At 44.2% G+C, this 27,095-nt stretch overlaps 1 protein-coding gene across 3 annotated transcripts in view; it reads left to right on the top strand.

Moving 5' to 3' along the window:
* LNX2 (ligand of numb-protein X 2) overlaps window positions 1–27,095 on the top strand; it is a 186,030-nt gene that overhangs the window by 73,505 nt on the left and 85,430 nt on the right. For 2 of the 3 annotated variants that reach the window (XM_068266998.1, XM_068266996.1), the window contains exon 2: window positions 16,120–16,610. In XM_068266998.1, the coding sequence (XP_068123099.1) occupies window positions 16,183–16,610 (428 nt within the window). In that variant the 5' untranslated portion in view covers window positions 16,120–16,182. Of the gene's footprint in view, window positions 1–11,456; window positions 11,492–16,119; window positions 16,611–27,095 lie in introns of those variants that run through there. The other variant, XM_068266997.1, reaches the window with a different exon arrangement.

Here is a 27,095-nt window from a genome sequence, read left to right as displayed (position 1 = left end):
CTACCTAGAGATGGTATTTAATAAAACTTAAGCCTTTCCTTTAATTAAAAGTTGTTCATACCCCTCTCAAACCTGCATATATTAACATTTTTTGAGTTGCAGTTAATCAATAATTGATATATGTCACCATTTTACTTCAGAGAAGTACATAAAATTTAGATCTATTGCTGGAAAACTTGGAAGTTTAGCGTACCAATCAGTTTTGATATTTCGGTAGGACCATCTACTTAAAGGGCACCTGAAGTGAGAGAAATATGAAGGCAGCCATATTTATTTCCTTTGAAACAATATCAGTTGCCTGGAGGTCCCACATATCTTTCTAGCATCAGTAGTTTCTGAATCACACACCTGAAACAAGCATACAGGCCCATACACACGTTGGATTTCCGCGAACGACGGGTCGTTTGAACGTCCCGTCGTTCCGTCGTTCGCCCGCTAAATCGGACGTGTGTACAGACTGTCGTTCACTTGATAAGGGTGAGTTTGAGCGATCCGCCGGGCGGATCGCTCAAACTCACCCTTATCAAGTGAACGACAGTCTGTACACACGCCCGATTTAGCGGGCGAACGACGGGACGTTCAAACGACCCGTCGTTCGCGGAAATCCAACGTGTGTATGGGCCTTACAACTAATCCAGTCAGATTTCAGTCAGAAACATCTGATTTTCATGCTTGTTTAGGGTCTGTTGGTAAAAGGGTTAGAGGCAGAGGATCAACAGGACAGCCAGGAATTGCACCGTTTAAAAGGAAATAAATATGGCAGCCTGCATGTCTTTCTCACGTAAGGTGTCCTCTTAAACAGTCCGAGAACGGTACTCCATCATTTGCTCTAGTGCCTGGTTCTCCTCTCCTCCTGCATTCTCCATGTGAAGAGATTGAGAACATATTGTGCTGGCGCTGTTCAGTTTGGCGCAGGGAGAGCCGACTGACTGCTCTCCCTGCTACCGCTAAACTGTGAGGCGGCGTTAAATACTATTCCCCCTCCGAGTTGTCGCAACATGGAGGGAGATGTAATTTGGGGTCTGGCAACTGCCGGAGCCACAAACTACCGCTACGCGGGGCATGTAGCATAGCATTGCTGCTATGACGGCGCCCAGCTTTGGCGCGGTGCTGAAATAACCTGCTTCGTGCTTTATGGGGGAGGGAGTGGGGAACAACTAGACACCAGGAAATGCTATATGGGGGAAGGAGTGGGTAACCACTAGACACCAGGAAATGCTATATGGTGGAGGGAGTGGGTAACCACTAGACACCAGGAAATGCTATATGGGGGAAGGAGTGGGGAACCACTAGACACCAGGAAATGCTATATGGTGGAGGGAGTGGGGAACCACTAGACCACGAGAGAAGCCTTATGGGGCAGGAAAAAGGGAACCACCAAGTGGCACAGCCCCGCTTGTGCTCCTGTTGCCCGGGAGAGTTCTGTTCCTGTGCAGTACTACTGCGCAGGCGCAGAACGCTCCTTGTTGCGGGGGCACGATGGGGCAGCACGCACCTGCGCCTTTACCGACCTGCGAAATGACTGGGCCGCCTAGCGCAGGATCCAGGTGACGTGGGAAGATGGCGTAGAACCAATCAGCCTGAAGGGGGCTGGAGGAAGCCACAGGTATGCATAAAACTTTTTTAATCCATCTCAGGTACACTCTGATGTGTAGCTAAAAATATGTACAGACACACACAAGAATGCTCAAGCTGTAAAAGTGGCCGCACGCCATACAATTATATTTCAATTTGAGAATTACGGTACAATCAATTTTTTTACGATTGATTATAACATTTGAAAAAAACTAACCAATGTATCCCACACGTGTTCAGTTTTCCCTAATTATAAAACAAATATTGAAAACTCAGAGAAAATTGCTTGGGGTTTATGCATCAAGAATTGGACAATCTACCCTACACCCTTCAATTTTCTTAAAAATGTATATTAAAAAATCCATCACTCTGAATCAACTTATTTTGAAAAAAAGAGAAATTTGATCAGATTCCTTGAACAAACAAAAAAAAGCTTTACATTTTTCTGTTTAACCGGTGGGTTTTATCGAATAGGCGTAAAATTGGATCATTTTATTGTATCGTGTGTGGTAAAAGGCAAAGACTGTAGTTTTGCTTTGAGAGCTGTTTACAACGTTTATTGTTGTATCGTCCTGACCTCTAATATCACATTTACTGACAAGCTCCAAAAAGTTATTGAAGCTTTTAAAAGAAAAAGAGGTCTGATTACAGCTATTTCCATTCCAGTCGTGCAATTTTCATGGCCCATTCCAGGTTGTGACACATTTTTCATACTGGAAACCTTGAAGCGATCATTGCATGTGATGACTTTGTCCTGTTAGACACTCCCAGAATCCTTTGCGAGTTGCTGTGTCTCATGCAGTGATATTGAGGTGTCTGGGACATACTGACAACAGGGTGTCTGTGGAATATAAATAAGCCCTGGAGCCCGTGCTGTGCGGGCTGCATGCTGTGGATAATTGTGACTTACAAACCGTTGACCTTGGCACTGAGGAGAAAAAAATCATTATTCATGTGCTCTGTGACTCTTATCTGGGATGTGGAATTCAACAAGTGACCTTGAAATGCAGATGCAAACTGTTATTAATGTGTGGGCTCGCCAGTCACCATAGTAACACATTTCACCCAAATAAAGAGACGTGAGAGAAGCTGCCATTCTTTTAGATTTCGGTATTCCAAGGTGATTTTAACCACCCTTGAATGTTTTTTGTCCATTTTCCCTTTGTGTTTTGATATAGCTTGTCTGGTCTGCAGCGAACGACTTACCGTAGATGTTTACTTAGAGGCTGTGCTTATGAATATGTACAACATATACTGTGTATGTGTATGTAATGTATATAAACAAAGAGCAAAACCATTATACAACTCTATTTATGCTAGGGTGCCAGCTATGCTTCCACCGCAATCGGACTGTAATATGTGGGTAAAGATGTATGGAAATGCAATGGGGGACAGGGTGAGGGTACTTAGAGAGTTGACGGAAGTGGAGTGAGGAGAGATAGAATTTAGATGAAGCTGTGGTTGTTGAAATGTGTCTATGTTTAACATTGTAAGCAGTAAGATGTAAGTTCTTCATGTTTTGCAAAAATCTTTAATAAAAACTTAAAGTAAAAAAAAAAACAAAAAACAAATTTAGATGAAGGTGGGAATGTAACACAGAGGAAGTTGGTTCGGATGGGTTGGAGATGGATAGAAAGTTGATAAAGCTGGGGATTTAGGTGAGGTGAGGACAGATAGAATGTTGATAAGGTGAGGGCAGGTACAAAGTTGATGGTAGTGGAGTGTGGACAGAAAGAAAGTTAATGAAGATTGCGGTGGACACAGGCAGAATGTTGATGAGACTGGAGTGGAGATGGATAGAAAATTGATGGAATTAGTTGGTGTGGACAGATATAAAGTTGGTGGGGTGGGGTAGAGATGAATACAAAGTTGATGGTGATAGGGGGGAGAAGTAGTTGGTGTGGACAGACAGAAAGTTGATAGGGTGGAGTGGAGATGGCTAGAAAGTTGATGGAATTAGTTGGTGATGGGGTGGGGTAGAGATGAATAGGAAATTGATGGAGGTTGGGGAGAGAACAGGTAGAAAGTTGATGGGGGTGAAATGGAGATGGATAGAAAATTGATGGAATCAGTAGGTGTGAACAGATAGGAAATTAATGGGGTGGGTTGGGGTGCGGTAGAGTGGAGATGGAGAGGAAGTTGATGGAGGTCAGTGTGAGAACAAGTAGAAAGTTGATGGGGTGGAATGGAGATGGATAGAATATTGATGGAAGCAGTGGGTATGGACAGATAGGAAGTTGATGGGGTGAGGTGGGGTAGAGATGGATAGGAAGTTGATGGAGTTCAGGGTGAGAACAAGTAGAAATTTGAAGGTGGTGCAATGGAGATGGATAGAAAATTAATGGAATTAGTTGGTGTTGAAAAATAGAAAGTTGATGGAGTGCGGTGGAGATGAATAGGAAGTTGATGGAGGTCTGGGAGAGAACAGGTAGAACGTTGATGGTGTGAGGTAGAGAAATTGATGGATAGAAAATTGATCAAATTAGTTGATATGGACAGATAGGAAGTTGATGGGGTGGGGTTAGGTGGAGATGGATAGAAAGTTGATGGAGGTGAGATGGAATATTGATGGGGGTGGAGTGTGAGAAAAAATAAAGTTGATGGAGGTGGGAGTGCTGACAGATAAGACACCATAAAAGTTGATGGGGGTACAGTGGAGACAAAAAATAAGTTGGTGGGGTGGGTATAGATAATAGGTCGATGGGGTTTGATTGGGGACAGATAGAACGTTTATTGGTTGGCATGGGGATCAATAGATAGTTGATGGAGGTGGGGTGGTGACAAATAAAAGGTTGATGGATGTGGAACAGGGAAATTGATAGAAGTGGGCTGGGGACTAATGGATAGTAGATGGAGGTGGGTGAGGACAAATAGAAAGTTGATAGAGGAGGAGCGGGCACATTGATGGGAGTGGGCTGGGGACCAGGAAAGGATTAAGATTAAATGGGGCACTAGGCAAGTCAGCACTTTTTGCCCAGCGTACATAGCTTAACTCACCTATTAGGGACAACAAAGGGATGATTTGCATATTCAGAAGTGATGCACTGTAGGACATCTCATATGCTCCCTCCAACCTGAAAAATTGCAAATACGGTACCTTCTGTTTTAAGAATGCAAAATTCTGTTCTGCATAACATTTTAGTAAGGAAGCTTTTTGATCCCTTTCAGCCCCTTACACACTCCTAGGAATTCTGGTTCACCATGAGCTTGCTGGGCAATCTGTAACTCTGAGTGTTCAAAGTCCTACCCCGTAGAGCCATATTAATTAATGCCATGCACTGATGAGGCTTAACCAGTCCGAAACATCTGTATGCATGTTGGATTATTGTGGCTCTGTAATGTTAACAAGCTGACTCATCTTTTGAAAACAAGGTAATGATTTCCAGGGGTTAATGTAAAGAACCCTCTGACCGTCCTGCATTATACAGGACAGTTGGCAGCAGCTATAGATTGTTCTGTCTGATAGGCTGAGGATTAGCAAGCTGCTGTGCTATCTTCACTTGTGTTGCATGAATCCCGATAGTGCAGGAGTACAGAGCACTGACCCTGAGGACATAACAAATAACTGCTGTGCTTTGATTGGAGTAAATCTCACAGAGTAGCTTGTGCATTACTGTACTTGGAAGGCTTTCAGTAACATTATCACATTACACTTACATTAGATCAGACCAGAGGTGATAAGTTAAATTAATGCCCAATCACTTGGATCAGCGATCTCTCTTCCAAGCGAATGTAAACACTGGTGACGTGTGCAGGCTAGCTGAACCATGACTGTGATGAACCCGTACGCCCCCTGTCAGATAATGCTGAGCTGGCACTTACTGCGCATTCGATAACATGCTCTTGCCAGCAGTCCAGTATGATCGAATACTACAAACCACTACAAAGGCCTTACCTGCAGTGTGACTGCCTGATCACTCCTCACATTAAACAGTGTTTCATGATATTACTGTCTGTGGGGGTCCTTTTCCACCAAGAAACATGATTGCGATGCAATTGCATTTTTCCTTCTATTTCCACTACCGCGATTACATCACGATCCATCAACACGATTACAGTGCATTTGTGCTTGCAATTTCCAGTTGAGAAATATGCTGAAAAATTGAATGGTGGTGCGATTGCTATGCGGTTTCCCTGCATATCTTGCAAAAGCACAGCAGTTGCGATTTGCAAAAAAATTAATTGCATTAGTGGAAAAACAGTACAACGATTTAAATGTTATCGCAGTGTTGTTGCGATCTGTAAATGGCTAGCAGTCAGATGTTCGGATCGTGTGGCAGCTAGTGGAGAAGGACCCTAAAGCTGGCCACTATCGGTCCAATTTCTAGCGAAAAATCGTTCGAAATTCTGATTGGAAGTGAAATGTTGTAATATATCGTTCACTACACCATCAACGAACCAATCTTTGCTTCCTATCTATCACAACCAACAAGAAAATCCAAATTTTGGTTCGACGAAAATTCATTCGGACTACATTTTTTTCACTCGTTCATAATCGATTGTGTCCACCAATGGAGATTATTTACAACCAATCCGATCAGAATTTCTGATCGCTCAAATGATTTTTAGCCAGAAATTGGACCGTTAGTGGCCACCTTAAGGCAGCGTTCAGGCTTATTATAACAATTGCAAAAATGCGTTGGCCTCAGATGTAATGAATCCGAATGGTATCATGTATTTCTGATTGTGTGCAAATTTGCGTTTGTGAATGTTCTTCATTTAAAATACGTACTGCAGGTCTTATTTTATGTGTTCGATTCATCAATGGCAATGCAGAAAATTTGCATAAAATATTGTTTTGTACAAAAATGGACCCATAGACACTTTATTTCTCAATTCACTCAAAAACATGATTCCCTTCTAATGAGAACATGTTTTGAACACGTATGTGCCTCTGACCCGGGATCTGCAGGCTTGCTATCCTTACTTTATAAGTATATGGTTTCTCCCACCAATCTCCTCAAAATGGGAGCAGGACCTTAACGGCACGCTTGAGATGGAAGATCTCAATTCCATATGGTCCTTCACTGCACAATGTTCTATTAGTGCATCCGTTGTAGAGACACAAAATAAGGTGCTTCTCCATTGGTATCTAACACCAGATCGGTTAGCAAAATTCGATGCCAAATCCAATGGACTATGCTTTAGAAACTGTGGTCTAAATTGGCACTTTTTCACATGTATGGTGGTCTTGTTCTAGGGCCCGCAGGTTCCGGATAAGAGTGTACCAGGTGATATATACCACCATTAAAGTAAAAATCCCTTAACTGCCAGAGGTTGCCCTGAAACTTTACAATCTCAGTATAAATTGTTAACTCGTATTTTTATTGCAGCTAAAAGAGTAATTGCTAGCTCTTGGAAGTCCTCATCACTGCCAATAGCCCAGTTTAAGATTAATTGAAAGCGGATCCGAGATTAAAAACTAACTATAACAAGTAACTTGTCTATATATCTTATCTAAAGTTTAGATAGTTTACACAGCAAATCTGTCTGCAAACAGCTTCAACGGAATATGATTATTTCTTCCTGTGATACAATGACAGCAGCCATGTTCTGTTTGTAAACATTACACACAGGCAAGCTGATCTGCATCTCCAGCCCTCTGCCTTTGAAAACTTCACTCCCCTCTCCTCCTCACTCCTCCCCTCTGCCTCTGAAATCTCTGGCTATCTGGCTAATAACACCTCCCCCTCCTCCTGCCCAGACTGAGCTCCCATAAGCCCTTGCTACTGTCTGAAAATGCCAAGGCACTGGAGGAGCTGTGGGCGAGGCTTGTTTAGTTTATAGGGTATTAGAATATTAAAACAAAAACAAAAAAGTATTTGGCTTGAGGAATTCCCTATAAACTATATGAAAGGAACACAATTATGCAATGAGTAAAAGTTTATCTTGGATCCACCTTAAGTAATGCCCTCTGTTTCAACAAAATGAAAGCCATACTAGATGATACCCTACCCAGATTTGAAAAAGTTTGGCAACCCTACCTTCTCCATTCTTCCCATTGGTCCCCTCGGTTGCTCACTGAAGTCTAAACAATACAAAATTTAGCCTGAAGAACTTACCTCTGAACAGGTGTGTGAGACTTGTCAATGACGATGGCCTTCAGACGTAGGGTGGGTCCCCATGAAATTTTCTGTGCTCTTCCTTTTCCTTCTTCTCCAGTTGCCTGGCAGTCCTGCTGATCTATTTTGCTGCAGTAGTGTCTAAATCACACCAGAAACAATCATGCAGCTAATCTTGTTGGATCTGACAATAATGTCAGAAACACCTGATCTGCTGCATGCTTGTTCAGGGTCTATGGCTAAAAGTATAGAAGATCAGCAGGCAAGTGAAAACATGCATTAGATGGAAACAGCCCATTGATTTAAAGAGACTGAAGTCTCTTAAAAATCCTCTTTTTATTACAAAATCCTGTGTAACATTATTGCCCTACCTAAACCGCCTCATCCGCGCCGCAGTAATCTAACTATATCCCCCCCTAACTCCCCGGGGGGCAATCCGGGCAGCGTTTCCGTGAGAGGCAGAGCTATGAGCCGCAGCCCTGCCTCTCAGCACATCTATCAGCCCGGATCGCCGCCTCTCCCCCGCCTCTCTCAGTCTTCCTTCACTGTGAGGGGCGGGGGAGAGGCGGAGATCCGCTGCTGATTGACGCGTAAGGAGACAGAGCTGCAGCTGAAACCTCTGCGTCCAACAGCATCAAAATTTACAACCAAAAAAGTCATGGATTTTGCGGGGGGGAGGGAGGGTGGAGTTAGGGGGGATTTAGTGAGATTACAGCCACGGGGATACAGAGTTTTAGTTAGGACAGTGATGTTACAAAGGATTTTGTAATAAAAAGATGATTTTTAAGAGACTTCAATGTCTCTTTAACATGGGCTATCAGATTTAACATGTCTATGAGTGCAGAAAAACGCTGACAGCCACATGTAGTGAAATTAACCCCCTGAAGAGAGTTAATTCGAGAGATAGATAATGAGAGACAATTAATGAGATAAAGCAGGTGAGAGGAGGTAAATTATGACTTGAAGAGGAACTCCAGTAAACATTTTACTGTTGGCAGGTGATGTAGCGGCTGCATGGTTTTTGGTAGTTGGAAACAGCTGTGAACAGCTACTTCCCACAAAAGTTCGAACTTTTCTTGTGAGAGGGGTTACTTGTGGGAGGGGTTTCACCACAATATCAGTCATACAGCGCCCCCTGATGGTCTGTTTGTGAAAAGGAATAGATTTCTCATGTAAAAGAGGGTATCAGCTACTGATTAGGATAAAGTTCAATTTTTGGTCGGAGTTTCTCTTTAAAGCAAACATGACACGAAAATAAACTGAAAGAATAAACAATTGTACCTATAGCCCTATTCCTAAATAGGACTTTTCTGGAATCCTAAAACCTTACTTTGGAATTAAAGATTAAATTCCACCTTATCATCTACATTTTTGACTGTCTCAGGCAAATGACTCCTGTCTTCAAGGTTTTTCAGCTCCCACACAGACAAATCTTGACCTGCTGAATTTTTATTTTGTATCTGTTCCCTGCTCTCAGATGTGTTTCCCAGATGTTTATAAGCTCTGATCAGTTATCAGTGAAAGTTCTGCTACGACTCCACTACTGTCCAACTGCAGAGAAACTGTAATTTACATACCTCAATTCTTAAAGTGTACCAGAGCTCAATAAAAGAAAAAGATGTATACATACCTGGGACTTCCTCCAGCTCCATCCGCTCAGATCGCTCCCACACCGCCGTCCTCCGATGTGTGCAGCTCCGGTATCGGGTTCCCTGCATGTTAGTCAGTCGGAGCCAGTCTGATGTAAGAGAAGTGCACCCTCTATGTATCTCTACAGCAGCTTCTGGAGAGATACACAAAGAGCGCACTTCTCCTGTGTAGACTGGCTCTGACTGACGGAAGTGCGGGAACCCGGTACCGAAGCTACAGACATCGGAGGACTGCGGAGTGAGGGATTCTCAGGGTTTTTGTTTTTTAAGAAGCATTTCTGAATGTCAGTTTAACTACCAAAACAGTTTAACTACCAAAACAAATCGGACAGCCTCCCTAATCACTTGCACGTTATTTTAGCAGCTACACTTAGCAACTGCCGTTTATGAAATGCTTTTTAAATCAAAGAAAACCCTAAGAATCCCCATAAGGAGATAGACTAGTCCAAAGCCCGTGTTTCTGTTAGATTTTAACTGCTTACTTTTTTCACTTAAGTGGTCCTTTAAAGAGACTCTGAAGCGAGAATAAATCTCGCTTCAGAGCTCATAGTTAGCAGGGGCATGTGTGCCCCTGCTAAACCGTCTCTATCCCGCGGCTAAACGAGGGTCCCTGACCCCCCAAATCCCCTCCGTGCAGCGGGGGATTACTTCCTGTTTGAGGCAGGGCTAACGGCCGCAGCCCTGCCCCATGTGTGTCTGTCAGAGCGTATCTCCGCCTCTCCCCCGCCCCTCTCAGTCTTCCTTCACTGAGAGGGGCGGGGGAGAGGCGACGATGCGCGTCTGATAGACGCGCTGAGAGGCAGGGCTGCAGCCGTTAGCCCTGCCTCTAGGAACAGCAAAATCTACGACCAATTTGGTTGTTGATTTTGCAGGGGGGGGGGGGGGGGGGTGTTGGGGGTGAAGGGACCCCTGTTTAGCCGCGGGATAGCGGCGTTTTAGCAGGGGCACACGTGCCCCTGCTAACTATGAGCTCTGAAGCGAAAATTATTCTCACTTCAGTGTCTCTTTAAGCAGGTGGATCCTATGACCACTGAAGCAGGTGGATTTTCTGACTTGTTCCAGTTAGAGGCCAAGCAGGCTGGAATCCTGATTGGATAGCAGAAGGCAGGGATTTCTGGGCATTCCATTTAGATTAGGATCTACTGGTTTATCGGTTTATAATGGTAATAATAATATGCTTTTGAATTTTGGCATGGCCAAGCTGAAAGCAATACTGTCTCATATCTGTGGCTGGAGTTACACTTTAAAGATGACCATTGGTGAAAAAATAAGCCTGTGCTTGAGCCTGCACTGTAAGGGCCTGTTTCCACTATCGCGAATCCGCATGCGTTGCCCGCATGCGGATTCGCACAGTCAGTACAAGTGGATGGGACTGTTTCCACTTGTGCGTTTCCCCGCACGTTTTTCTGTGCAGAAAAAATCTGCAGGGTAGGGCCCTCAGAATTCGCCTGCGTGTGGAATGCAGGCGAATCGCACGCAATTTATTTCCCATGCGTTTTTTGCCGCGATTTCGCATGCGATTTCGCATAGGTATTAATGTTAATTTACACAGGCAGTGACATGGTTAAATTCGCAAACAGCCTTACCTATGCGAAATCGCATGCGAAATCGCGGCAAAAAACGCATGCGGAATCGCACCCGCATGCGATTTGCCTGCGGTGATTCGCCGGCGATTCCGCAACGCTATAGTGAAAACGGGCCCTAAGGCTCTCTATTATTGCTGCATGGATCGGTGGGTGGTAGGGTTAATCACTCACCAGCTCTCTCTAATGAATTAATGTAAGAAATTCCACCCCCTCCATCTGCAAGACAGCCACAGACATTTCTCTAAAGTTTTCCAAAGCTCTGTGGCCACGTACATATTAGTACGTCGTCGGTGAGTTGGGCGCAGGGCAAGCGAAATGACAGCTCTCCCTGCTGCCTCTAACCTGCCTGGCGGCATTAAATACTCTTCCCCCTCTGAGTCATCGCAACTCGGAAGGAGGTGTAATACGGGGTCCGGCGATCGTCAGAGCCATAAACTTGCATTGCCACAGCCCGCCCCAGCTCGGTAGTGCACAATTAGGCTGTGGCTGCCAAGCTGGGGCGGGCCGAGGCAACACAGGTAGGGTGGCTACAGCTTCAGAAGACTGTTGAAAAAACGTATTGGCGGTTATGCTGAGGAGAGGGTGGAGTTTCTGACAATAATGGATTATGGATGAGCAGGTGAGTGATTAGTCCCACCACCCACCGATCCGTGCTGTAGTAATAGAGAGCCTTATATTGCAGGCTCTCTATTTTACACCAGTGGTCCTGTTTCAGTCAGTCAGTACTTGTACTGTTTGTGTAGGAGATGCTGAAAGCAGGGAGGAAGCTGTGGGTGTTGAGAAAGGGGGAGGTGATGTATGAGGTAAAGTGTGGCAGTAATGATGAATTGTGGGACTTCTTGTGTGTATTCAGCACCTGCATTTTAGCAGGTCTATAACACACACACACACACACACACAGTGCACACACACACCACACGTACACACCACACGTACACACCACACAGACACACACACACACACACACCACACACACACCACACAGACACACACACACACCACACACACACACAGTGCACACACACCGCACACACACACACATACCACACACACACACACCACACACATACACCACACACACACACAGTGCACGCACACACACACACACACCGCACACACACACACACACACCACACACACACATCCACACACACCGCACACACAAACACACAGTGCACACACACACCATACACACACACCTACACACACACTCATACACACACCACACACACACACACCTACACACACACTCATACACACACACACATACACATATACACACACACACATACACATATACACACACACACACATATACACACACACACACATATACACACACACACACACATACACACACACACACACACATATACACGCGCACACACACACACACTTGCGCACACACACACACACTTGCACACACAGTGTTAATTAACTAACGTTTTCACTATCGTAGAGATTACTTTTTTTAATTGAAATCCAAGACCCTAGCACTAGTAATGGATTAAGATGTAATGGAGCCCCAGGCAAGGTTTGGGATTTGGGACCCCTTTGTAGTGTTTTTGGGAAGCTGAAGTGGATAGAGATCAGAGAATAGGGCAGGTGGGCCCCCTGACACCCACTATTCCCCAGGCATCTGTCTAGGTTGCCTGGTGGAGGATTCTGCTCTGCGTAGAGAGTCCAAAGCCACCCCCTCTATTTGTTTAGTGTTATCAGGCCAATACATGATGTCATTGATTATTTACTATATTTTTAACAATTTTACACACACTGAGTGGTTGTCGGCTGAGTGCACATGTGTTCAGCAGATCCCCCTCAATGCATTACTGCCTGGTGGATAGTCTTGGCCAGAGCAGGCTGTAGGGATGACCCTGCAGCACTCATACGCTTCCCATTCACACTCTACACTCACTAATGCCATTATACCACCAGTTCCGGGGACTTTGACTGACAGACACAGAAGATTTATACCGCACTTTTCTCCTGGCGGACTCAAAGCGGCAGAGCTGCAGCCACTAGGGCGCGCTCTATAGGCAGTAGCAGTGTTATGGAAACTTGCCCAAGAAACTCCTTACTGAATAGGTTACTGGCTTACTGAACAGGCAGAGCCGAGATTTGACCCCAGGTCTCCCGTGTCAGAGGCAAAGCCCTTAATCAGTACACTACCCAGCCACTGCTGTATCTCCTGTGGGATTAGCAGTATAAGAGGCCTCAGCCTGTTGAATTTGGCATCCCACATCAGTATATCTTTGTTTAGCATCTGACTTGCACTTGCTCACTTCTGCAATTTAAACTCCTCACAGGTATCAAAACAAAAAGAGGGACACTGAGAGCCCAATCTAGTGTAGTATGCACTGGTAAATGAAGGTGTGTGGAAAGAGTATGTGCAATATACTCACAAACCAGGGTTACCGCATAGGCAACCACCGTATAGGCAGGTGGGGAGATTAGACCTGTCCCCACTCAGGATTAAGAAGTCGCTCTCTGTAGCTCAATGAAAAAATGGGTAACACCCCTCCTCCAAGGGTGGATATGCATAACGTGGTATGGATACAGAGGCGCCAGAAGGATAAAAAAATCTAAAATGTCTAAAAGTGAGGAGGTAGTGGTGGACTTACCTCCTCCAGGCAGACACAAGAAAATGTCTGACAGAGGCGCATGGCATAGTACCAGACCTGTTTTTGTATATGCTCCATCTTATTGCCTGAGGAAGCGGGTCACTCCCGCGAAACGTGTTGTATTTTGCTGGAGTGTGTAAATAAAAGGTTTTGCTGAAAGTTGATCGGCATTTTCTTGTGTCTGCCTGGGGGAGGTAATTCCACCACTACCGCCTCACTTTTAGACATTTTAGATCTTTTTATCCTTCTGGCGCCTCTGTATCCATACCACATCCTCTCAGGTATGCTTTGAATATCTCTCCTTTATTAATAGCAGTAATAACATGCCATCAGTTTCCAAGTGGATGTATGTTTTCTTTAAGAATGCAAATAGATGAGGTTTAGCGGCAGGCGCTGTGGCTTTTGTCTGCATCTACATTTCTGATGTCGGGGTAAATTGCATGCAGCGAGACTTCGAGTAGCACAGAATGTGTGATTAACACTCTGAAGTCACAAACACTTGCACGGCGCTTGTAACTTAGTGAGTGGTTGTTAAAGGGGTAGAGGGGGATGAAGGCGATCATTATTCTGCTGGTTGTGAAGGGAGGATCCGGAGTCTTGTTCACATCTTGCTTTCTGCTGAATACATTGCTTTACGATTGGGACCTATTTATATATTTACATTCTGTAGAGAAGTGTTGTTCTTTCTGAATTACCCGCACCTTTTAGATTGCCAGGAAGTAGTAGTCTGCTGACGAGACCGGCACTTTTCACCTTGATCACCACTTTTATACGATTGTCAGTTTCAGTGGACATCTGCTGCCAGAATCCATGGCTGCCATTTTTATAAAGTGGTAATCAGAGTGATTGTCACTTTATGGTTTGCCAAGTATAATTTACCAGAAGCTGCTGTACACCAGTTTCTCCCAGATTGCATCCTTTATGAGAACCTGTAATTAAAAAAAGTGCCCCGGGGGAGTACTTACTTCGGGAGGGGGCAATCTCTGGATCCTAATGAGGCTTCCCCAATTCTCCTGTGTAGCATCAATCAAGCACTGGTTCCCTTTGAAAACTCGCCAGCAATGCGCGCCGTCACAGTAGTGCCTGCAGCACGCAGCAATATTTACCTTAGGGATCCAGCGCAGGTGCAGTACCATCCCCCTCGCACTCCAGTGGAAATAGCCGAGTCCGATCGGGTCCGCTCTACTGCACATGGGCAAGACGCCTGCGCAGTAGAGTGGATCCCATTGGGCTCGTCCAAGAAGCATGCAGACTAGCCTCCCGTCTGAAAGAGGCCTTAGTAGCAGCAGGCAAGTAAAGGCTCATACACACATGCAACTTTTCTGCCCAACTATCGTCTAAATTTGTCTGTTGGACGATAGGTTGGGCTTGTGTTGGCATGACAAACGAATAGATGAGGCACTGATAATAGGCGGTTTGCCCGATCCAACCAGCAGATCAACTGACCAACCATCATGCAGGTTGGCCACATGTGTACAAGTCGTTTGAGCGACTTGTGTTTTGAATGCAGATATGGTGCGCGCACAGTATTTAAATGAGTTGGTTGTTTAGTTGGTCAGCGCGTGTGTACGTAATGGTCGTACAAATAACAAGTTTGGCTGTTGGTCATGTATTAACACCTCAACAGTCTCAGCTGCGGATCTGTTTCTCCATTCAATTGGATTTTAGGGTAATTACAGTGCGGCAAACAGACAGGAAGCAAACCTTTATAATTTCGTTGCTATAGTATCAGTTAGACTTTTAAAAAAAGGAAGAGCCAAAAAAATGTTGATTTTTTTTCTTATGTTCTGTCATTTTTATACATATGCCTCTTATTGGGACCTCATTTACTACGATTCTACCGAGCTGCAGATCATTGGAGAATTTAAAGAGGAACTGTAACCAAGGATTGAACTTCATCCCAATCAGTAGCCGATACCCCAATTCCCATGATAAATGTGTTCATTTTCTTCAACAGATCATCAGGGGGGTTCTGTGTGGCTGATATTTTGGTGAACCCCCTCCCACAGTGTGATGTCATGACCTAGGTCCTGACAGTTTCCTGTCTGTGAACCTTGTTGCATTGTGGGAAAAACAGCTGTTTCCAACTGCCAAGCAACCAGTATCTTCCTATTAGCCTATCACAATGTTAGGGGGTGTGGTTATAGATGATGGCAGGTGTGGTCTAGTTTTTTTGTTGTGTGCCAGTAGTAAAGATGACTATATACAGGCTGATTGTGGATCAAACAATATGAACGAATTACATGGTGAATAGCAATCATTTGTTGATTCCTATTTTTTACCGTTTTACTTTGCAATGTATTGATTTATTTTTCCCTTTTTGCTAAAGTTCTCCTTTAAATGATCCTGAAATTCTGGATTTAGTAAAAGTGGTGTGCAGTCCTCGTCCGGGTCATATCGTAGCGCAGATTTTATTTGCGCAGCTGAAGTTCTAAATCGGCAGCACCCATAAATATGTATATGTAACGTGACTGTGCTGCAAATACTTCATGCACCTGCATATCTAAAAATGCCTTTCAATGTGACCCACATTATCCATTCCCCACCGGGCTGTTCCTGTACTTAAGGCTTGTGTTGTGTTTGCAGGAGCGCTTGCTGAATTACGCATGTCTCTCTCTCTCCTCAGGCAGCCTGCCGGTTATGAAACCTTTTTGGATGTGATGTGGATGACCGAGGCAGACCCTACTGGATGAGTTGCACCGAATCGAGTCTCGACATGGGGACGGCCACTGAAGAGCTGGTCGTGGTGGAGGACGATGCCTCGCTGAACCCACTGTGCTTTGAGTGTGGTCAGCAGCACTGGACAAGAGAAAACCACCTGTATAATTACCTGAATGAAGTGGACGATGACTTGGTTTGCCACATTTGCCTTCAACCGTTGCTGCAGCCGCTGGACACGCCCTGCGGCCACACGTTCTGCTACAAGTGCCTCAGAAACTTCCTACAGGAGAAGGACTTCTGTCCGCTGGACCGAAAGCGGCTGCACTTTAAACTGTGCAAGAAATCCAGCATCCTGGTGCACAAACTGCTTGATAAGCTGGTCGTCTCCTGTCCCTTCTCCAATGCATGCAAGGACACCATGCAACGCTGTGATGTAGAGGCTCATCTCAAAAACAGGTAAGAAAAGTGAAAATGGGTAATTTGAAGTGCAGGTGAACAACCCTACTGCATATAAATTATACTCTACAGTAATTTTTGATATTAAAATAAAACACATGGCACCAATAGCCATTTTAAACCAAACCTAAAGCGTTGCATGGTCTGTAGACCCTAGCAACTACCCTACGGACAGACCAGATGCTGCCCCACCTTAGTGGGAGAAAGTTCTAAATTGAAAATAGGGCTGGTGAATGGGAAGCTCAGCAGTCCACTTCAAAAGAAAAAGACAAACACTTTTCCCCTGGCAGACTCAAAGTGCCAGAGCTGCAGCCACTAGGACGCGCTCTATAGGCAGTAGTAGTGTTAGGGAGACTTGCCTAAGGTCTCCTACTGAATAGGTGCTGGCTTACTGATCAGGCAGAGCCGAGACTTGAACCCTGGTCTCCCGTGTCAGAGGCAGAGCCCTTAAAGAGAACCAGAAGAAGCACCCTCATGTATTTTATTACATTTATCAGTGGGAACATGACAGTAAACACCTACCCTGCTTTTAGTTTCATTCTTATCTGCTTAATTAGTCTATTAGCAGCTGTGATAAGAATCACCGACTGGCTCAGTCTAGGTTTGACCTGGAATCATTATAGCTGAGTCACTCTTCTGTGGAGTCTTTTCAAGCCCAAGCCTGCCACCTCCTGGCTCAGATTCCCTGCTTTGCATACTGAGAGCTGTGATGACATGGGAGGGGCTGCTCCTGCTGAGAGAGAATCTCTGAAACAGACAAATGTGGCTGCAATATGATCCACACAGATCATATTGTGCACACAGAGCACACACTCTGTGTGCACTCTCCATAGATAATGATGATGACTGCAGTTTCATTCCTATGAGAGACACTTCCTACAGGCAGCTGCACATCATACCAAAATGAAAGCACACAGATGAAAGGCTGCAGCAGCCTTTCTCATAAAGCCTAGATAGCAGCCTAGTTTCATATAGCCTAGACAGCACATCCAGAACAACTCATAACCCGGAAGCAGAAGGGATATGAGCCGGCGGCCATATTTGATTTTTCCTGGAGCAATAATGGATAAAAAACACTAAAAAAGGCACACCAGAGCGGCAAAATTATCAGGAAGAGCATTTATTCTTTACAAGCTATCGACTGATATGTTTATTTTGTGTGAAACGTTCATCTCTGGTTCCCTTTAACCATTACACTATCCAGGCACTTCAGAGTGCCACTAGGCAAAAAGTCATCAAAGCTTATATACTACCACACTTTGACACCTCATTGGACCCAGGTATCATGATCTGCAATACCAATCACGATGTGCAAAGTCTTTTAAAGTTTCACTTTATTTGGCTGCTAAAAGGTTAAGCATGTATCATATCTTTTCAGAAGGATCTCAATTACTTTATAGCATCACACTCCTGTCCTATGGGCTGGTGGAATTTCGGGAGCATGAAGGAGGGGGGTGGGGGGTGAGGGGGGGGGGTCATGGTAAGACTCAGTAGGGTATAGTGTTCCAACTTACAAACACATTTATGATAAGAACGAAGCTATAGTCTATAGCTCGTTTGTTAACCGGGGACATTGAGTATGAGCCCTAACCCAGAGTTCAATCATGGTTGATATACAGAGCTCCATATCTGCTGCTGAAAATCCTCCAATCCCCAGTTGTTGAGGGACTGTAATGTTCGGGGATGTCAGCTGACAGGACATCCTGGACGTTTTAGTTCCTCTACAGCTGTGGTGCTGACAAACTGTCCGTGCTCTGTGTAATTTGCCCACAGCATTCTGTACACGGTTTACATTATTCTGAAACACACGGGACATCAGCCAGACGGACAGTAATAAGTGATGCTTAGCTAAAGAGAAGCGTACATGAAGCCTGCTTCATCTCTTCAGTCTTTCCTCTCTGAGGCATTGAATCGCAGACACTTATGCTTCTCTGTTGCCATGCTCAGGAATTTACCTCAGATGTAGTGACAAGGCTCTCGTTGCTGGTACGGGGAAAAGTCACTTAGATCAGATGTGCGTCAAGCGATTTTTAATCCTGTGCTCATTACACCGCCTCAAATGCCTTGACCTGCTTCTACCCTCTGAGTATTGCGGCCTTCATTACAGATTTCAGCCTGAGGCCTGTAATTTTGTGTACAGACACAGCATACTGCCCTGCCTCGTTATTATTGTATCCTACTGCAAATTATACAAGCGCTATTAAGTAAAAACTAGACAGCGGAAAAAATGCTATATGTCATTTGCTCGGCTGCACTTAGAAGTCACAATTCAGTTGATACATTTCACATGTTTAAAAGTATTTAAAGGGAACCTGAGATGATGGAAATTAAAAGTTTTATACATACCTGGGGCTTTCTCCAGCCCCCTCCGCACAGATCGCTCCCTCGCGGGTGTCCAAAGCCTCCTGGATTCTCCTGCAGCAGCTCCGTTTTCCGTGGCAAGTTGGTCATACTGCACTTGCGCGGCCGGCAGCATGTTCCCGCCCCACCGCTCTCCTGTCGAGGAGCGTTCTGTGCCTGCGCAGTAGTACTGCGCAGGCACAGAGTGCTCCCAGCCGTGGGACTGAGACGGGGGAGCGCGCTTGGCCGCACTATGCATGTGTCCACTGGCCGAAGATTGCAGGGCTTCTACGGGAGAATCCAAAAGGCTTGGGACAGCGGCGAGAGAGTGTGGAGGGGGCTGGAGGAAGCCCCAGGTCTGTAAAGTTTTACTATCCGTCGTCTCAGGTACATTTTAAAGAGAATCTGTACTCTAATATTCTTACAATAAAAAGCATACCATTCTATTCATTATTTTCTCCTGTGCCCCTCTGTGCTGTTTCTGCCACTCTCTGCTGCAATCCTGGCTTGTAATTAACAGTTTTAGGCAGTGTTTACAAACAAACTAACCAGCTTCTAATAGGCTCAGCTAAGCATAGAATGTGAGTCATTCATAGTATGCAGGGGGCCTGGAGGGGGTGGGTATAGCTTCTACCAATCACAAGCAGCCCTGCACATTCCACACAATCAAGCTGTAGCCCGACAAACAGGACAGAGGAAAGATACATTGATTTATTACAGAGACAGTGCAGTTAGGAAAGACTGCAGTAAGCCAGCGCAGATTAGAACAGGCATAGGAACTTATAGGATAGAAGAACTAAGGCTGAAAAATTTGTTACGGAGTCTCTTTAAAGACCTGGTTCATCCTCTCAGGCCGCTTTTACACCTGCAGGTGAAACCTGTGGTGCGTTACTCTATCCTTTTTTACTGCAAGAGATTATGTTTGTAGGACACATGGCAATTGCAGTGAATACATACAGACATAGCTTTGACAACATGAGAATGTACAGTGACACAGGTATGAGAAGCATGCACAGGCATGAATAGCATACCTGTAGAGAAAAGAAGACAAGCAGAACTCTAAACACGGGAAAGTACTTTGGTGGTTCTGTGGGGGAAGGCTCTGAAGTGGCAGCCTGATGGGAGGAGCTCATAGAAGTGACTGCCTAGGTGGGGGGGGGGGGTCATGTGTGATCTTGGTGGTCCTCATCCTCATTCTGGTAGAGTGAAGGAGGCCCGGAGATGGCAGGGGTGATCCTATGATCTTTTCCTTATGGTATCCTCACTGTAGATGCTTGGATGGAAAATCACCCATTTGGGTTTGTACAGCACAAATGACCTGGGACACACTTGCGATTGCAAAACGCTCTAAAAAAAATGCTAGTGTATTGGATGCAAAGATATTGGCTGTTGCTACGCAACTAACTTGGTGTGAAAGAGTCCTAAAGGAAGATTATCATGAGCAAAACAGCAAATATGGGCCCGTCTTTCCTTGTCTCCATGGATCAGACCACCATACTAATTTTGCAGCAGCAGCAGCATTATTTATGGCTTTATTGTTAGGAAGTAGTATGTGACTCGGGGGTCAGCTTCCATATGGCAGCTTCTCACATAGTTATTTTTCCAAATGTGTTGTTTCCTTCATTGTGCGATCATATACCAACTATCCTGTCACCATCAATGGCCATGGCAACCTCATTACATTTCTCATCGCTTACAAGCTCCATTGGAAAAGCAATAACAGGGAGATGTTTAATACAGTCGGCCAGGCCTAGATTCTGGTGTTTGTAAGCCTGAGGCACCCAACTTCCAGGACATTATAGGGTGAGTGTGAAAGGAGGTGACCTACATTGCCTGCTCTGCAGATCAGCTGTGATGCAACTATTGGCCCTCCTCTAATCATAGGATGAGCTGATATTGGCCTCAGGCTGTCTGAAGTGTGCACTGGAACCAGTATAATTTAAAAGACAACTGAAGTGAGAAGAATATGGAGGCTGACATATTTATCTCCTTTTAAACAATGCCAGTTTCCTGGCAGCCCTGCTGGTCTATTTGGCTGCAGTAGTGTCTGAATTGCACCAGAAACAAGCATGCAGCTAGTCAGACCCCCCTATGCTTAATAGTCTGAGTCCCTCCACCCCACTGCAATCAGTCTCTCAATTTAAGTATCTTGGAGTGCAAATTACCAAGGACATCACTGCCTACCAAACCTTGAATATTGACCCCATAGTACAATCATTGGAAAGTAAGTGCAGACTCTGGGACAAATTGCCACTAACCCTGATAGGCCGAATAAATTTAATAAAAATGATATACCTGCCTAAATTTACTTATGTCTTTAGACAATCCCCAATTTGGCTCACACAAAATGTTTTCAAAAAATTAGATTCAATCCCACTTAGATTTATTTGGGCGGGTAAGCAGCCCCGCATAGCCTTGGATATTTTATGTTTGCCGGAAAACAGAGGGGGGCTAGCCATGCCAAATTTTCAGAAATACTTTTGGGCTTCTATACTAGTTACGACCCGCTGGTGGTTCTCGCAGGATGAGTCCAACCCTGCAACTACAATAGAGGCCGCAATCCTGGGCTCGTACGAAAAGTTAACAAACTTACCCTATAGAGGGCCTAAATGCTCTTCACAAACCACGAAAGCTATGGTAGCGGTGTGGAAGGCGTGGGGGGCGGCTAGGGCCCTGCTGGCAAGGGAAAATGTACTCTCACCACATACCCCGCTATGGGGAAACACCCAGCTTCAACACTTTATGACTATTCCGGATCCAGTAATCTGGGCGAGCTTTGGAATTAAAACACTAGCTCACATACAACAGGGGCAAACGATTTTAACATTTGATCTCTTAAAATCACAATTTAATCTGCCTAACTCACACTTTTTCCGCTACCTCCAGCTTAAGCATGCTTATTCTTCACAATTTGGAAGATCCCCCCCGATGCTTTCCATGGACGACTTAGAAAACCTACTTCTAACTAGAGACTTACCTAAGGCACTCTCAGCAATATACCTAGCACTTCTAACCCTCAACAACACTAAACTAGATAAATGCTTCAACAAATGGCAACAGGTAGTGACAGGATTGGAAAGGGATGACTGGGACGAAGTCTTAGAATTATATCCGACCTCGGTCATTTCAGCTAGGGACCAACTAGTTCAGACCAAGTTTCTACATCAAGCCTACTACACGCCGGTGCGTATGCACAGGATGGACCAATCCTTTTCAGGAGTCTGTTGGAGATGCCAGGCGGACCGAGGTTCCTTTGTGCATATGTTTTGGACGTGCCCTAGAATTATCCCCTTCTGGAAAGATGTTTTATCAACAATTAATAAATTACTGAAGGTTGCTCTCCCGCTGGATCCAGGTCTCCTGCTACTGGGGAAAATGGAGGAGGACACATTAACTCATCACAAACAGATATTGGTTAAAACTCTTTGCTTCCAGGCCCGCAAAGAAATACTTAAATTATGGAAAAAATCTTCCGTTCCTACATTGGGAATATGGGCAAAATCTATTAACTCTTCCCTGCCCCTATATAAAACTACATACCTGAATAGGAGATGCCCAAAGAAGTACTATAAAATCTGGGGGATATGGGAGACCAGAGTTATGGACCCTACGGACTCTGAATTTATTCCAATACTGATATAATAGCTCTGCCATCTCTGATCTATAAGGATTAGGCCAAGCGGAGGTAGGGGGTCGGGGCGAGTCGGGGTACGGATGGTCATCTTCTCTTTCTTTCTCTTCTCTTTTTCATCTCTTCTCTACTCTTGTCTTCCTCTTTAGAGGGTGGTTCTTGAATACTGCCAACTCAGCACGTAACACTAACCTGATGCTATAATGGTGTTTACGTAACTGTACTATACCTGATATCTAAGTAAGTTTGTATCAGGAATTTTTCCGATGGACTGTCTGTAAAAATAACCACACCTGTACTTTACTGTTCTCTTACAATGTGTTGTAATGTTCCTTTTTATTGGAAAAATAAAAAAACTTTACTGTTAAAAAAAAGCATGCAGCTAGTCTTGTGAGATCTAACAATAATGTCAGAAACACCCAATCTGCTGCATGCTTGCTCAGGGTCTATGGCTAAAAGTATTAGAGGCAGAGGATCAGCAGGATAGCCAGGAAACTTGTATTGGTTAAAAGGAACAAATATGGCCGGCCCCATAACCCTCCTACTTCCTTTAACCACTTGAGGGCCGCGGTGTTAAACCTCCCTAGTGTCCAGGCCATTTTTTACTAAATGGGCCACTGCAGCTTTAAGGCCTTGCTGCAGGGCCGCACAACTCGCACACAAGTGATCCCCCCCCCCCTTCTCTCCACCAACAGAGCTTTCTGCTGTTGGGGTCTGATCGTTCCCCCAGTGTTTATTTATTTTTAAATAAATATTTATTTGATTATTTTTTATTTAATTTGCCTATTTTTTTCTTTGTTTTTAAAATCCTCCCTCCCTACCCCGCCAGCCAATAAGCGTGATCGGCTGGCATAGGCTTCATCTTATGACAGCGCATCACTTCCCGGCCTCTAGAGGTCAGCGCTGTTCAGGGTTATTAGACGGCGCACATCAGCGCGTGCTCTCCTGCAAGCCCCATAGGAAACCATTCACACCAATCGGCGTGGAGTGGTTCTGGGGCTGCTGCCGCATTAACGCCTGTTGGCATGGAGCGGTCGGCAGGTACTTAAGCACACACTGTGTCCACTACTTTGTATTTTGCCAGATCGGACAGTGGACTCAAAACAAATGACTTAAGAAGAACTGAGCAGATTTTTTATGCGCCAGTTCACATTGACAGGCTCTGTTCATTGCGGTCCTTCATGGAAAAATCTGACTGCACACATTTTTCTGGACAGTGGATTGGGTTGTCATTCATTTGATTAATAACTTGCCTCTACCCTGCAACAGGACCGGCGCTTCCATAGGGACAAATAGCGCAATTGCCTCAGAGCCCCAAGCCAGTCACCAGGCCCCTCGGGTCTCCTTTCAACTTTATTGTGGCCTCTGCGGCCCCTGCAAGGTTTTTGGCAGTGTAGCGACTCCCCTATCCTGGCTGACGCGCTCCTTCATTAGTCTATGGCTCCGTACTTTCCCGTCTTCATCCTCACTGGCTGTATCTTCTCAGTGACCCAGTGACACTTTACATATAACATATGCAGGTCATGGAGGAGAGGCGCCACTGCGAGGATGAAGATGAGAATGCACTGAGCCCCAGACTAATAGAGGAACGCGCCAGCCGGGGCAGGTGAGTCGCTACACTGTTGAAAACTCAGCAGTTGCGGGGAGCTCTGTAAAGTTTGGGGAAGCCCAACAGTCAGCTTGAGGGCCTGGGGGGTTAGTGAGCGAATTTGGCAGAAATAAAGTAGCTCCTAATACTGCTGTAGGGATTGGGGGGGGGGGGGTGTTAGTCTGGGGGGGGGGGGCAGATTAATGTTGCCCGGCGCCCCATTGTAATTAGAACTGGCCCTGTCCTGCAATAAACAATATCAGCTAAGGCTGAGATTCTGTCAAAATAGACTGCAGGACGGGGGCCCAGAGCTGTAAGAGGGCCCCAACTACTACTTTACTCCCTTAGATCAGGTGTTTTTGTGGCTGCCCTTGTTATAGGTGGAAAGATTATGATGTCCACACTTGTTTTATGACTCTTGCTCGATGGGCCTCCAGACTGTAAGAGTCACCAGGAATAGGCAAGGGAGAGTGTGTAGCTCGTATAGCTCAGGGTGCGAAGCCTTAGCCGGCCGGGGCTCGCATTCTGGATATTCCAGCCTGCATTTTTTTTATATTTCTCACACTCTGAACATCGTTATATATATAAAAAAAATTATACACATGTTAATACATTATCTGTCATTTTAGTGCAGTAACTTTGCTACTTTTTTCCTCTAACTTTAAAATTGATTTTCTCAAAAAGTATAAGGTCTTTTTGAAATTTGTTTCCTCTTGTTCTCACTGCCCTTTTTTAACATTTCCTGCGAATTTGGTGTTTCTAGCATATAAGGGGCTTTGCTATTAACCACAAAAGTCTATGGCTATTGAAACATTTCCCACACTCAGAACGAGAATTTTAAAATGTATTTTCTCAAACACTTTGCTGGGAACTGTCAGCCACTGAACTGTTTGGGTCATCTCCACTTATGGGTATCTCAGGGTACATCTGTTAAGTTCAGGAATATTTATTTTCTGAACGAGAATTTTAAAATCGATTTTCTCAAAAACTTTGATGTCTTTTTATTTTTTTTCTTCTTCTACCCACTGTCCTCCTTCACATACCCTGCAAATGTGGTGTTTCTAGCACGTAAGGGGGCTTTTCTATTAAATGCTAAAGTTGGCAGCCCGTTGAAACATTTCCCACACTCAGAACGAGAACTTTAAAATAGATTTTCTCAAAAACTTTAAGGTCTGTTTTGAATTTTTTTTCTTCTTGTACCAACTGTCCTCCTTCACATACCCTGCAAATTTCGTGTTTCTAGCACGTAAGAGGGCTTTGCTATTAACCACAAAGTCGGTGGTCGTCAAAAAATTTCCCACACTCAAAATAAGAACTTTGAAATAAATTTTCTCAAAAACTACTTTTTTAAAAATGTATTTCCTCTTGTTTACACTGGCCCTCTTAACATGCCCTGCAAAGTTGGTGTTTGTAGTACATAAGGGGGCTTTGCTATTAAACATTTCCCAAACTCAGAATGAGAATTTTAAAATCGATTCTCAAAAACTTAAAGGTCTTTTTGAAAAAAAAAAAAAAAACCTCTTGTACCCACTGTCCTCCTTCACATACCCTGCAAATTTGGTGTTTATAGCACGTAAGAGGGCTTTTCTATTTAATACTAAAGTTGGCAGCCGTTGAAACATTTCCCACTTTCAGAATGAGAACTTTAAAATCGATTTTCTCAAAAACGTTAAGGTCTGTTATGAATTTTTTTTTCTTCTTGTACTAACTGTCCTCATTCACATACCCTGCAAATTTGGTGTTTCTAGCAAGTAAGAGGGCTTTGCTATTAACCACTTAAGCGGCAATCGTCGAAACATTTCCCACACTCGAAATAAGCACTTTAAAATCAATTTTCTCAAAAACTACAAGGTCTTTTTGAAAAATGTATTTCCTCTTGTTCCCACTGCCCCTCTTAACATACCTTGCAAATTTGGTGTTTCTAGTACGTAAGAGGGCTTTGCTATTAAACATTTCCCAAACTCAGAACGAGAATTTTAAAATCAATTTTCTCAAAAATTATAAGGTCTTTTTGAAAAATGTATTTCCTCTTGTTCCCACTGACCCTCTTAACATACCCTTCAAATTTGGTGTTTGTAGCACGTAAGGGGGCTTTTCTATTAAACATTTCCCAAACTCAGAACGAGAATTTTAAAATCGATTTTCTCAAAAACTTAAAGGTCTTTTTGAAAAAAATTTCTTCCTCTTGTACCCACTGTCCTCCTTCACATACCATGCAAATGTGGTGTTTCTAGCACATAAGGGGGCCCTTCTATTAAATGCTAAATTTGCCAGCTGTTGAAACATTTCCCACACTCAGAATGAGAACTTTAAAATCGATTTTCTCAAAAAAAAGGTGTTTTTGAATTTTTTTTCCTCTTGTGCCCACTGTCCTTCAAATACCCTGCAATTTTGGTGCTTCTAGCACGTAAGACGGCTTTGCTATTAACCGCTTAAGTCTGCAGTCGTCGAAACATTTCCCACACTCAAAATAAGAACTTTAAAATCAATTTTCTCAAAAACTATAAGGTCTTTTTGAAAAATGTAATTCCTCTTGTTCCCACTGCCCCTCTTAACATACCTTGCAAATTTGGTGTTTGTAGTACGTAAGAGGGCTTTGCTATTAAACATTTCCAAAACTCAGAACGAGAATTTTAAAATCGATTTTCTCAAAAACGTAAAGATCTTTTTGAAAAAAAAATTCCCGTCTTGTACCCACTGTCCTCCTTCAAATACCCTGCAAATTTGGTGTTTCAAGCACATAAGGGGCTTTGCTATTAACCGCTAAAGTCGGCGGCTGTTAAAACATTTCCCACACTCGGAACAAAAACTTTAAAATCAATTTTCTCAAAAACTTTAAGGTCTTTTTTTATTTTTGTGGTCCAAGCCTTGTAAAGGTTTTTACCTTCTTCTGGATCAACTGAGATTTGTGAGGGTGCAGGCTAGT

Source organism: Hyperolius riggenbachi, chromosome 2, assembly GCF_040937935.1.
Source record: "Hyperolius riggenbachi isolate aHypRig1 chromosome 2, aHypRig1.pri, whole genome shotgun sequence".
Taxonomy (NCBI): domain Eukaryota; kingdom Metazoa; phylum Chordata; class Amphibia; order Anura; family Hyperoliidae; genus Hyperolius; species Hyperolius riggenbachi.
The sequence above is the reverse complement of the archived record's forward strand: the minus strand, read 5'-3'. Positions and strand labels throughout refer to the sequence as shown.